The sequence below is a fragment of the Chanodichthys erythropterus genome, chromosome 3 (assembly GCF_024489055.1).
Source record: "Chanodichthys erythropterus isolate Z2021 chromosome 3, ASM2448905v1, whole genome shotgun sequence".
NCBI classification, from domain to species: domain Eukaryota; kingdom Metazoa; phylum Chordata; class Actinopteri; order Cypriniformes; family Xenocyprididae; genus Chanodichthys; species Chanodichthys erythropterus.
The window spans coordinates 6232879-6246353 of NC_090223.1; the positions used below are offsets into that span (position 1 = coordinate 6232879).

The 13475-nt window shown below is 41.5% G+C and overlaps 1 protein-coding gene across 1 annotated transcript; it reads right to left on the minus strand.

Annotated features, from left to right (window-relative positions):
- Positions 1–9399: 9399 nt before the first annotated feature.
- On the minus strand, positions 9400–11876 carry LOC137002757 (piggyBac transposable element-derived protein 4-like). The gene is made up of 4 exons (XM_067362623.1): positions 11728–11876; positions 11078–11170; positions 10540–10632; positions 9400–10381 (listed from the first exon to the last, which is right to left on the minus strand). Exons 1-4 carry the CDS (start codon positions 11874–11876, stop codon positions 9400–9402), a joined length of 1317 nt encoding a protein of 438 aa, XP_067218724.1.
- Positions 11877–13475: the final 1599 nt, after the last annotated feature.

A 13475-nucleotide genomic window follows, 5' to 3' on the forward strand; every position in this document is an offset into this window, starting at 1 on the left:
TGCTGTGTTCTTGGTATTTCTACATTTTTTAAAAGTAAACATATTATATTGTATTTTGGATTACTGTACATGCTTTAACATGATATGTAAATGTTTAATGTTTTCGGGAGTGCTATTCACTTTTTGGCTACAAGATGGAGCCATTTTTGCTATTTTGCTTGTTTACCAGTAGATACAATTGTTTACATGCTATTCCCTTTTTTGACCACAAGATGGTGCCATTTTGCTATTTTGCTTGTTTACCAGTAGATGCAATTCTGGTTTGGATGCTAAATACAGGCATTTCTGCATGTGCTGTGCTAGTTCTTAATAATAATAATAATATGCATAAATATGTGAAATTAGCCTGACATTGAATCAACCGTTTTAACAGGTCTATTTGCCCCGTAGGTTCAAACATCGAACTGAATGCTTTTGATTCAATTGACTTTTGTGAGTAAACATTATTATTTTTACTTTTACTTCTGTTCATGTAAATTACAAAATTACAAATGTCATCTGTCTTATTTTACAGTAACAACACCAACATTTAACATAGGCGGCGCAGACCCGGGTAAATACATGTTCTCACGTGATATGTAAATCATAAAAATTACAATTGTCATTTGTCTTATTTGCAGTATCAGACCAGGCATTTGTTGCAGAAACCTCAGACAATGGTAAATATATGCTCTCATGTGATATGGTTTTAGTAATGTTTATGTCAAATCAGCATGTCAAATTTTCATATCTATTTTGAAAGTAATTGAAATATGTGATAATATGTTTTGTTTTAATTTAGAATTAATCCAGCTAGTCACACAACCAGGCTTTATAGATCTCACACAAGAGCAAGGAGGGGCCGAAAGGCAGGACCAGGGCGCCACCCCCAGTGAGATCGTATTAAGAAATGGTACCCCGTCTATAACGCCGTCATCAATAAACAATGACGTTGTAATATCTAACGCAGACACAATAGACCTTACTTCAGATGAAGATCTTCAGGGTGATGACTACGAACCACCCGCAAAGAAAAGAATCATTGATGTCGTCACCCCTATGAGGATACATATACCCACGGTAAATGACGGTAAAGAACATTATTCATTATTTTAGGTTCATTGACTGAAATAATCCTGAAAATATGAAGTATAGGTGAAAATCTTGACGTTATCTGCTATTTTTTACAGAAAGACAAACGTCGGCGAGTGTACTAAGATGGTCTGATTCACAGCTAAATGCTTGGGACCAGGCGTCATGGGCAAGCGAAGATGACGCACCAACGAGAGGCGGCCAAACCCCGTATCCATCACAAGAAGAACCAGTAGAACAAGACCAAGAACCTGCACACGAACACACACATGAACAAGAACAACACCAAGAAGATCAAGAAGAAGAAGGAGAAGACGGCAACGTGTCAGTGGCTTCGAGCAATAGTTAATCTCGAGGTCACCAGCGCAGTGAGCGCATTGAAGCAATGCTCAATCATACCCTTACCGAAGTGCTGGCAATACACACGCGTATGGATGGAATTGAAACCCGTTTGGATGATATTATCCGCCTTTTAAATGAGCAGATGACAATGAATGAGAGAGGGTTCGGGTGTGTACTATCTAACGGTAATGAAAATCTGAGAGAGAAAAGACTGATGGTGGATCTTCTATGTGCAACTCACAGAGATGTACAAGAGATCGGACATTTTCACAATTGAATGTTTGTCTGTTTTATTACACTATGATTTGTATATTCTTTCACCTGTTATGAATTTTAAAATTTCCGTCTGAATGTTTTTATATTTTGTAGCAAACCGTTTTGATACCATTACTGTTTTTGAACAAAATAAATATTAAAATGGCCGATGAGAAATGTTTTTGTGGAGACAAAATGCATTCCTGTCAACCAGACCATTCTCTCACAGAGCTGTTACAGCGTGAGCTTGACTTGCATACTGATAATTCTGACCAAAGGTGTGATAGATTACGACAGATGTTAAATATGTATCCAGAATCTGTAGAAATGTCTTTAAATGATGTTTCGTTACAACGTTCTTATAATTTGGATGATTTAGAAATGTTTGTAGCACAATCACACACCGTTGACCTGTGTGATCGATTACAGAGTTTATTAAATGACAACTCCATACCCAACGTACAAGATGGTGCTGGTCTAAATAATGGCTCAAAATGTAATGATCCTACACTCTCCACAGATAGCGGTGGCAATATCCCTCCATCATCTATCGGTGATGCTACCCCTACCGGTACTGAAAATTCTGATCAGCCAACGTCTGACAACTCAGCTCGCCCAACAGGTAATCAGGCTGTTGAACTCCCGTCCAGTAGTATTACCGATAGACCTCAGACACAACGTCCCGACATTGACGCACTGATTAGACACGGTGGTTCCGTAAACGGATATCATGTTTTACCAAGACCACGCTTCAACAGCATACAATTGCGTAGGACGATGAATCTGAGAGAAATCAACTCTAATGATTTGGCCTCATATCATAATTTTTTACACAATACCTTCAGCGATATAGTGACGTTTGCGCGAGATATTGGTGGAGACGGGTGTGTTATCAATTTATCCATGTCCGCTCCTTCTTTGAGAACTCCCATTAATACTGTTTTAACATCAGGGAGTAATTATGACGTCGGTATGTTTCTGGATCAATTTGAAAAAGTTTTACAGAGTGACGACCAGATATTGACGGATGACTCGGTCGAGATTGATGCGAACATAGCCATTAACAGACAAGGCGGTGGTCGGGTACGTCGCAAACTCACCGATTTGGCTTGTCACGAGGTGATTAAGCGTAAAAAAATGTCGTTATTCTGCCTGTTAAACATCTCGAATAATCTATGTTTCTCCATCTGTCTCGCTCATTTTCTCAACCCCCAGTTACCCGAGAGCGAACTAGAAAGAATGGCGACCATTATCCACAACAATGCGGGGTTCTCCATCCACAATAAAATTGGACTGGACAACATAGCGACGTTTGAAACCCTGTTAGGTATCAAAATCGTCGTTTTTTACAGACCGACCGCCGGTACGATAGAAACATTAAAAAATCAGGATGAACGTCATCCTAAAACAGTATGCCTCTATCTGCATGACGCTCATTACTACATGATACTGAATTTGACGGCATTCATAGGCGCTGATTACGTGTGTGAATTTTGTTATAAAGGTTACACAAATCGCAGAGATCATCATTGTAACTACGTATGTAACATGTGTCATGACCCCGAATGTCACAGATTCCCTAAAAAACCGGTGCACTGTCCCGATTGCCTGCGTTTCTGTAACTCCGCTTACTGCTACGAAATGCATAAAAAACCTACCCCAGATGGAGGTAATCCTCCGTGCGATGTTATAAAATATTGCAAACTATGCAACAGGCGATACACTGTTGCTAGAAAACCGCACGAATGCGCCCCTCATCGATGTGTACATTGTCACGAAGTTCTTCAACCTCTCGGTGTACATAACTGTTTCATACAGCCTCTTACACCCAAGCAACCCTCCACAAATTACATTTTCTACGATTTCGAAAAAAATCGGAGTATTTTTGCAAAGCGGGTCTTAAGCTCGACGTCATAATGCAGGGATGTAAATTAATCTTCATGTATGATGACGCTTTTGACCAGCGGTATATTGACAGCTATGCATTTATCCCAATGGCCCTCTCAAAGATGCCTTCTGCGTTAAACCTGAGCACCGTAGAAAAAGGCTACTTCCCACATCTTTTCAACAGAGTCGAAAATGAGAGTTATGTCGGCCCCTACCCTGACAAGAAGTACTACAACTACGATAACATGTCCGATAAGGATCAGGCAAAGTTTGACGCGTGGTACGGCACAACTACTGATAAAGTGTTTAACTTTAAGAACGAGTTGTACGATTACGGCGTGAATGACGTCGGTTTGCTGAGCGAAGGGTGTATGAAATACCGCGAGGCATTCATAGAGTGCACCAAGCTCGATCCATTCGGATTCACGACGTTAGCAAGCTGTAGTATGGGAGTCTTCAAAACACACTATCTCGAAAAAGATACGCTGGCTCTGACGCATAACAATGCATACGTTCAACAGAGTAAGACGTACTCGAGCGCATCGATCGAATGGTTAGAGTTTGTAAAAAAGACTCGAAACGTCGACATTCATCATGCTTTAAACCACGGCGAAGTGTCGGTCGGTCGTTATTTTTTAGACGGCTACTTTGAGCAAAATGGGACTAGGCATGGGTTGGAATACAACGGATGTTTTTACCATGGACATTCGTGTCGCTTTGAACCTCATCAGAGACACCCCCTGTTGGGTGTAACCTATGGGGTTCTCAGGAGACAGTTTGACGACAAGGTTGAAATTCTGCAGAACGCATACGGTTTACAGATGGAAGTGATCTGGGAATGCGAATGGGACAGGATGAAAAAGACTGACCCTGCTGTGATGGAATTTATGAGTACTTATTCCGCCCCAGAGAGGTTGAAGCCGCGAGAGGCGTTGTTCGGCGGACGTACGAACGCATATAAACTCTACCACAAAACGCGCGAAACTGAGAAAATAAGTTACTTGGATTTTACCAGTTTATACCCGTTTTGTCAGGCTAGAAAAAGCTATCTGATCGGTCATCCTCAAATCATTTTCAAAGATTTTGAACCTATCGAAAATTATTACGGTTTAATAAAAGCTACCGTCTACCCTCTGTGCAAATTATTGCATCCTGTTCTCCCTTACAGATGCAACGGTAAACTGATGTTCCCGTTATGTCGCACATGCGCTTGCGATCAAAACCAAACAACAAACTGCAACCACAACAACGAGGAGAGGGCGCTCGAGGGGTGTTGGGTCAGTATCGAACTTTTAAAAGCCATCGAGAAGGGGTACGTCGTCGCAAAAATAGACGAGGTATGGCACTTTCCGCAACAATCAGACACATTGTTTAGCGAATACGTAAAGACGTTTTTGCGGTTGAAACAACAAGCATCGGGGTACCCGTCAAACGTTGTCACAGACAGTGACAAAGAGACTTACATTCAGAGTTATTTTGAAAAAGAGGGGATACAACTTGATCCTGAACATATCAATCATAACCCCGCACAGAGGTCCATCAACAAGTTACTGTTAAACAGCCTTTGGGGGAGGTTCTCGATGAGGGAGGGGCTACCTCAAACCACGCTCGTGAACGATCCCGAACTTTTCACCAGAATAGTTTTTGGCGAAACCGAGACCATGACATATTTCACTTTTGTCTCGGACGACGTAGCGCTTTTCCAACATCGTCCTAAAAAGGGAGACGTTGTTGAGACTCGTGACATTAATGTATTTGTAGGTGCGTTTACAACCGCGCACGCTCGGTTGGAATTGTACCAACTCATGGACAAACTAGGCGACCGTCTCTTGTACTCCAACACAGACAGTGTCATTTTTGTGTCTAGGGACGGTGACTGGGAGCCACCTCTGGGTGCTTATTTGGGGGAGCTGACAAATGAGATAGATGACAGTGATTATATCACAGAGTTTTGCTCCAGCGGCCCAAAATCTTACGGTTATCGCACGGCCAAAGGTAAAGTGTGCATGAAAGCTAAGGGTATAACGTTGAACGCTAAAAATTCCCAAGCCATCTGTCTGGATAACCTTATCGGTCTGGTTGACGGTTATGTGACTTTGTCTGATGATACGCCATACATCCTGGCTCATACTGAAAACATTTTGAGGAATAAAAAGACGCTCACTTTGCATAAAAAGTCAGTCGTTAAAAGGTTCAAGGTGGTGTATAATAAGCGCAGACTTCTGTCCGACTTCACCACCCTTCCTTATGGCTACTGAACCTACGATGCACAGAGGGTCCCGGGATGTTTCTGATTTTGATTTCAGACTTCAGTTCCCATTCAGTTGTCTGATAAGTGGTCCTTCAAATTCAGGGAAGAGTTATTTTGTAAAAAAACTGTTGGAAAATGGCATGAATTTGATTTCTAAAAAAATTGAAAACATTGTTTTTTTGTATGATTGCTGGCAACCATTGTACGATGAATTACTTAAATTGTATGACATTAAATTTGTGGAAGGAATTCCCCCGTGTCTGGATGATGATGATTTACTACCTGTCAGTAAAACCAACCTACTCATTTTGGATGATTTGATGGGAGTGGCCTGCGGGAACAAGTCTGTCGAAAAGGCCTTTACGCAATTTGTGCACCACCGCAATCTCAGCGTTATATACATCACTCAAAACTTATTTGTCCAAGGTAAATCCAGCAGGACCATTAGCTTAAACACAAATTACTTAATTCTGTTTAAAAACCCGCGGGATGCCAATCAAGCGGTTGTGCTAGGACGGCAGATGTACCCCGGAAATGCCAAATACTTCATGGAGTGTTATCAAGATGCTACGAGTCAACCTTTCGGCTATCTAATGATAGACTATAAAGCAAAAACTCCTGAACAATTTCGCCTCAGAACGGGGTTGCTTTCCAACCACCAAGTGGTTTATCTCCAGAAAAAACGAAGGACGTGACAGTCGCTATGTCGGCCAGACTTTGTAAACATCTCCCGCTATTAAAACTGCTACATAAATCGACGCCTAAACAACGCCGTCTTATTTTACAATCGGCATCAACGAACTCATTTTAACATTGTGCGAAGTCGCTCTTAACATACTCTATGGCACGATTCCTATCAACCGTCAGCAGTACGAAAAACTGAAGAGGAGGAAATCGGAAATTAAATTTGTTACCAATAAAAAAATTGGTATATCTGCAAAGAAGCGCATTTTCAACCAGACTGGCGGTTTTCTTTTACCTCTCCTGAGTGTCGCTGTGCCCTTTATTTCAAGCTTAATAGCGTCTAGACAGGGCTGACGATGGAATACGCCGAGAAGATGTATTTAGTGCCTCAACACCAACTGGAAAAGCTGAGAAATGAAAATGTTTGTGAGAATATTCAACAGACCGTTGAGAACGATCTGGATACAACCATAAGAAGTATTCTACAGTGGTCTGATTTGAATCAATACGAAAAAGCCAAACTCTATACAAACACCCTGAGCAGGTTTTTGGCACTCGTTAAACAAGGCAATCGTGAGAGTAGCGTTTTAACCCTTTCACTACCTCATTCCGAGCCCACCCATAAAGACGACCGCGGTCCTACCGACGATGGCCACAACGGCAATGTGGAAGATGTCGCGACCGAAGTTCTGAAGAATGTACCATCAAGGAGCGCGAAAAATACGCGCTACATATTAGACAAAATGTCTAAAGCTAAAGAGATCAGCGATTGGAACGAGTCGGGGGAGTTTGTGTTCAAGGGTAAAGTTATACCGGGGTCACACATGTTTGATTTGATAAAAAATATCACTGCTCCGCACAAGGTACGGGATGCCCAAAGACCCGTGGGATGGACCAAGTTTCTACAAGCATTTGGGGAATTAAACATTCCATTTTCTACAGTGCCGAATCATCATGTTAGACAAACGATTAATTCTTTAAAGAGTAAACCACGCGCCGACGGCACTGAGTATGGCCCCCAAGCTAAAAAGCCAAAAAAGAAAAAATTCCCCCACTCATTGTCTCCGCGATCAGAGGATTCATCGTTTAAGTCGCATTCTTTCGATCGTGGACAGTGGTTAGAATTTTAAGGTTTCTTTATTTTGTTAATTTTGGAATAACTAAATGCACTGTTCATGTACCGGATGTTTGCATGTAAAATAAAAGACAAGAGAAAGATCCCCGTTTAAGCGTTTTTATTCGTTTATATACTAAACAATCACATTGTTAATTTGATCAATCAACCACAGTCCGTAGAAGTATTACAAGATTGTACACATTGAATACACAGACTTAATTTTTCATTACAAACATTCGGCCTTAATCTTTTCACAAAGAGCCTGACCATTTTATCATTTTTAATATAATCGTCGCTGTAGAGCCTCAGCACATTGTCATAGTCGACACCTCTGGCCACGTGGTACAGAAAAAACACACAGTGCTGTCCGCACGCATCCGATGTAAAATCTTGGACTCGTCTGGCTGAATATAGGGTGGTAGCGGAGTTGGTTGTTAGAAATGTTTTGATGGTGGGTGGAAAGAGATCACTGTCCGGAGGGTTGCCATAACTATCGAAAAAACAACTAGGTCCGTCCTCATCCAAATAAACAGCGGTCCAGTGTTCCCCCGGCATGTGGGCCGGATCCGTATTAATTATCGTCATTGCAGGTAAGTTCGTTATCGGTACCGTAGGTAGTTGATCACACGGTAGAACACCGATAAAATGTGGTTTGCACATGATTTTTTCCATGACGGCGGTGAGTTGTACCGTGTTCATTTCAATAGTAATCGACCAGAACCTGTCTGCGGTTAGAGAGCTCCACGATGCTGTCAAAAACTGTGTAAACTATTAAATTAATAGTGCGCGGCAGTGGGTTTTTGAAACGGGCTTCGAGTCTGATGTTACCCGACTTGACGAGGGAGATGTGCTGACCGCAGTCTTCATCAGGTGTGAGGTTAACCCCCAGAGGTCTGAGTGATTCTGGGGCCCTTGAGATGTTTTGACATGCCCTGACATTTGTGCTTATTTCAGCTACTTATATCATACTATTGCCCAACATGTAATTTTGCTGTATTCAGCACAAACTCTGCTACAATAATATGTGAGCAATATAGATATACATGTTTGCATTTTTTTTTAAATAAAGATTATGCGTGGTTAGTACGTTTTGGGGAAAAAAATCTCCTTGCAATAAGGCCATAAAACATATTCTGAATAGTTGTTCATAAGACTTTTGAGTTATCAAGCTTGTAGGCTAGAATTTTTACTACGCAATTATGTAAAGATTATTCTGAATACTTTAACACAAACAACAATATAATGATTTGAATTTTCTAAGTCAGTTTTTGTGTCAGCACTGCTGTATGCGTGGGAGTGGTGATGGCCATGAATATTTATGTGATTCACACCAGGGGAGACAAAGGACACTCCCCCCAGTGGCTAACGGCCCATCAAAGTGGAATGCTGTGAGGCAGCCTGAACAAATAATGTGACATTGGAGACTGAAGTAATGATGCTGAAAATTCAGCTTTATTGAGCATGATAAGCATAAGAAACTTTCAAAAAATTAAAAATGTGTACAAACTTTTGACTGGTAGTGCATGAAACAAAGAAATATATAACCTATATAATTCTACTTATACCTATGTAACACACAAACTATATTTTTACCATAAAATAACATTTAGTGGAAGACAACAGTCTACAGTCTAGGATGGGTGGTTTGGCCCATTGTAAGAGCTGTAAGAGCTGTAAGAGCTGATCATGCAGGAAAAATGTCCAGGATGGAGGGGACAGGGACAGTAATGTTCTTTGCCAGCTCAATGGTCAGTGGTGCAGTGGTCAACAGAGCACACACATCTGAACACAGTCACTCATCTTTGTGCCACTCTTGAAAACAGTTCCATTTTTTAGAGAGTGAATTAGCTGCATTCCGAGGGCAGTCCTTCCTGTTGTCCCTGTAAGTCCCACATGCACCAAACTTCATTGCAAACAGGTCTTTCAAGAGCTTTGGACTTGTATAAAAATTGTCCATGTACACATGGTACCCAGAACCCAACAATGTACGGTCCAAAAGAGAAGTCACAGCATCATATGACAGTCCATGGCCTGTGGGAAAGTTGTTCTTTCCTGTGTATACAGAGAAGTCCAGAGTGTATCCATTTGAAGAGTCGGCAAGAACAAACAACTTGAAACCCCACTTGGTTGGCTTGGCTTTCATGTACTGTGTCATACCAGTGTGTGCTTTGCATGCCACCATTCTTTCATCCACGGCTAAGTTTTTTCTAGGATGATAGATAGCTTTGCAAGCCTGACGAATAGTGTCCATGAGTGGTTTGATCCTGAACAGACGGTCGTGTTCAGCTGTGCCCCTCTTTCTGTCATTCACTTTGTCTTCATCTGGGTGGCTCATGTGCACATTCCAAGAAATTGTCCGGTATCTGTCCCTAGGCATAAGTGTAGCTGGAAAAGGTACAGAGAAAACACTGCTCTGCCGCCAGTAGTCACTGATGGAGCTCATCTTCACCATTGCCATGTAAAACACCAGTCCAATGTAGCGGTACATCTCACCGATGCTTACATCTGTCCATTTATATTTGCAGCCCTTTGCAGTTGCTTTGGCAGCCTGTGCATTGGTGTTATGGCACAGAGTTGACACAGCACTTTCCGAAAAAAAGAGTTTGAACAGATTCATTGGAGAATGTGACTCAGCAGAGTTCAGTTGTGGTCCAGTTTCACGGGCGGGCAGGAATCGCAGCGTATGTGGAACCATATCAACATCCGTCTGTGTTTTCCATGACAGAGTGGATTGCCTCTTTGGAACAGGTTCTTGGATATTTTCATTGTCACATCTGTAGAGAGAGAGAAAAAAAAAAAAACGTGAGCATGCTGATAACACAATCACTATAGCCATGCATAACAAAGACAGCAGTTTCTGTAATGCCATACAGGTACATATACGTTTTGAATTGAGATGATGTATACAGTTATGTCTGTAAAATATACTTACTCTGTATGATTCTCGATCGCACTGAGAACTGACCGAGATCTGCGTGCCCCTCTGCGCGGTGCTGGTGACGGCGATTGTGAAGCAGCCACATTGCTAAACAAAGCAAAAAAACTATTAGCATACATTCTCCAAAGTAAACTGATGGGCAATTAGCAATTATGGGTGCACAATGTATGTTTACATGTTGATGATGGGCCAAAGGACAGACAAACTTTATCTATTGATGTTCTGTAGACCATGTGTATGATAAACTAACTAAAACTGGGTGAAATATATTACAAATATGTTTACAGAATATCACATTACAAGTGTTTACACTTGAGTATATATACAAACATTTGTAAGTGATATTGTATGGCAATATTTTCTGTAAGCTGTCAAAAGCTAGCCAAAACTAGCTAAAATATAGTCTGAAAACTCATGAGTTTTATATTATCACCACGCACAACAAAGACACCAGTTTCTGTAATGCCATACAGGTACATATACGTTTTGAAATGAGATGATGTATACAGTTATGTCTGTAAAATATACTTACTCTGTATGATTCTCGATCGCACTGAGAACAGACCGAGATCTGCGTGCCCCTCTGCGCGGTGCTGGTGACGGCGATCGTGAAGCAGCCACATTCCTAAACAAAGCAAAAAAACTATTAGCATACATTCTCCAAAGTAAACTGATGGGCAATTAGCGATTATGGGTGCACAATGTATGTATATATATATATGTGCTGACAATGGGCCATAGGACAGACAAATATCTATTGATTGGCCGTAGGCCGCGAGTACTATCTGTTGATGGGCCATAGACCGCACGTTTTCAGTGCATTTCAGACATTTACACCTGTATTCACAAACATCTGTATTTTAGGCATTAGGCTGTATTTTAGCACGATAACTAACCCAAACCGATATAAATAAATAGTGTTTAGACACTATCACATTATTTCACTGTAGACTAAAATATATTTGCACTAAATCACATCATATTACACCTAAGCAGATATTCACAAACAAGTTACATTAGGCATAAGACCGTATTTTAGCATAACTAAAACTGGGCGAAATACATTACAAAAAGAGAGGTATTTGTGAGGCAATTTCTCGCAAGCAAGCCAAAACTAGACACAATATAGTATGCAATACGAGTTTTATATTATCAGAAAAATAATTATAGTAAACAACTTACTCTGAAATTATATCCTCGTCGGGGTCAATTCGCTGCTGGAAATGCAACTGTTTGTCGTCTGAGTTGCAGTCTTCCTCAGAGGAAAAGGTGAATTCTTCCTCGCTGTCCAGAATCATCTGAAGAGCCTCTTTGTCGGAGTAGCGTGCCATCCTCAAAACGCGATGAACGGTCAGTGAGTGAATCTGATGTTGACACTTCGTGTTTTTATGGCATTGATCGGGGGCGTGTGCGATGCATATATTACACCTAAACTATTTACCATGTGAACGGCGCGGGGGTGTGGCGGTCTCAGCTCATTACAGATAATGAAGTGAGAAGGAAAAGAAGGAACCTCTCCTTGGTTTCAAACGAATTACATAAACTGTGAATATTTATTTTTGATTTGACTTACTTCATTTAAAAGTAGACATTCTAAGCATTATGTAGATATGTCTCTCATGTCTGTGTGACAAGTATTTGCTGAGTTTCAGATCATTTTAAAACGCATTTCAGAATTGACTTCACTGAGAGGCAGACACCAGATCACACATCATGTTTGTTTTCTTTATTTTGCGAAAAGCACAACATTTTGTTTTTTTTGTAAGTGTACACAAATAAAAGTACACACTTAACACTTTAGAATGATGTATAACACTAGTATGCATGATCAAATTTGACGGAGTATTTTGAGTCTCTTTCACACTGATAAGAAAAAAACGGGGTGGTATCGCCGGCGATACCTTCCGACCTCAGAGTGTTAAAGGCGTAAAGCGCGTATCCGTTCAGAAAATCCTCGCGGTCGATAGATAACGGTCGGTTTTTAAGATGTCTACCCGTTGCCATAGCCAGCTGGTAAAATTCACGTACCGCCAGCCCCGCTGCAAAATCGGGTTGCAGCGGCTTTGCAGGGAATTGCTGTCCGTCGACGTAGACTGCCAGGTACTCCAAGTCATAATGTTTAAATGCAAAGGGGTTTTTCCCATAGTTTCCAGTGAATGAATCGTTATCAACCATAGCGAGAACTAAAGATTGTGGCAGTGTTCCTAAAAACAAATTCTTGATTTGAAACACGGCTGCCGGCCGGTATGGAGAAATTTTTTAGGCATACCCTGTCTATAGGGTACTTGGCCGTGGCCCCGAGTAAGGCCTGCGCGTGTCCTAGTCTAACGGATGGTGATACGGACACTTTCTTGACAAACAGTGACGCAGTCATGATTTTTAATTTGTAAGCGGGGTCACCAGTTTTCATCAGACAGAATTCATCCTTGCCTCTGATCATGCAAATTTTAATGTCAACGCCGTTCAGCATTAATTTTTCTTGAAAGAAAATGTCGCTGTGAATCGGCGCAAGTAGCTCGACAGTCTTGCTTTCGCTTGTGTATCGAGCTCTTTTTGTCAAGCCGGCGTTAGCACCCGCGGGATCCGCCACGTCCATCTGACCAGCTGTATCTTTGTAAAACAGCCCCGCGGAGAAGAGTGATTCCAGCGCATCTTTACCGTAAATAATGAGGCTCTCGATTATGGCCCGGTATGGACAGGTACTCGAACTCTGAGATATCAGCCGATCACCAAGACTGACGTCGACTTGCGAAAATATAGTTGCTCCGGGGTAATTTATTAGACCGACCTTTGCGTCGTCCGCTAGGTCGCTGCCATCAGGGGCTGTGATTTTAAGTCGTAGATACACCAAGGTGTTATTTAGGTCCAAATAATCCTCGCCGAGGATTAAAAAACTCCAATGGAGCAGAGTCCGATATAGCCGATAATGG

Excerpts from the sequence above, each read along its gene's own strand:
- LOC137002757 (XM_067362623.1), bottom strand. The coding sequence starts at position 11,876 with ATGGCACGCTACTCCGACAAAGAGGCTCTTCAGATGATTCTGGACAGC. Across the intron at positions 11,171-11,727 it reads GACGAGGATATAATTTCAGA|GAATGTGGCTGCTTCACGAT; the intron begins GTAAGTTGTTTA and ends TGCTTTGTTTAG. Across the intron at positions 10,633-11,077 it reads GCGATCGAGAATCATACAGA|CAATGTGGCTGCTTCACAAT; the intron begins GTAAGTATATTT and ends TGCTTTGTTTAG.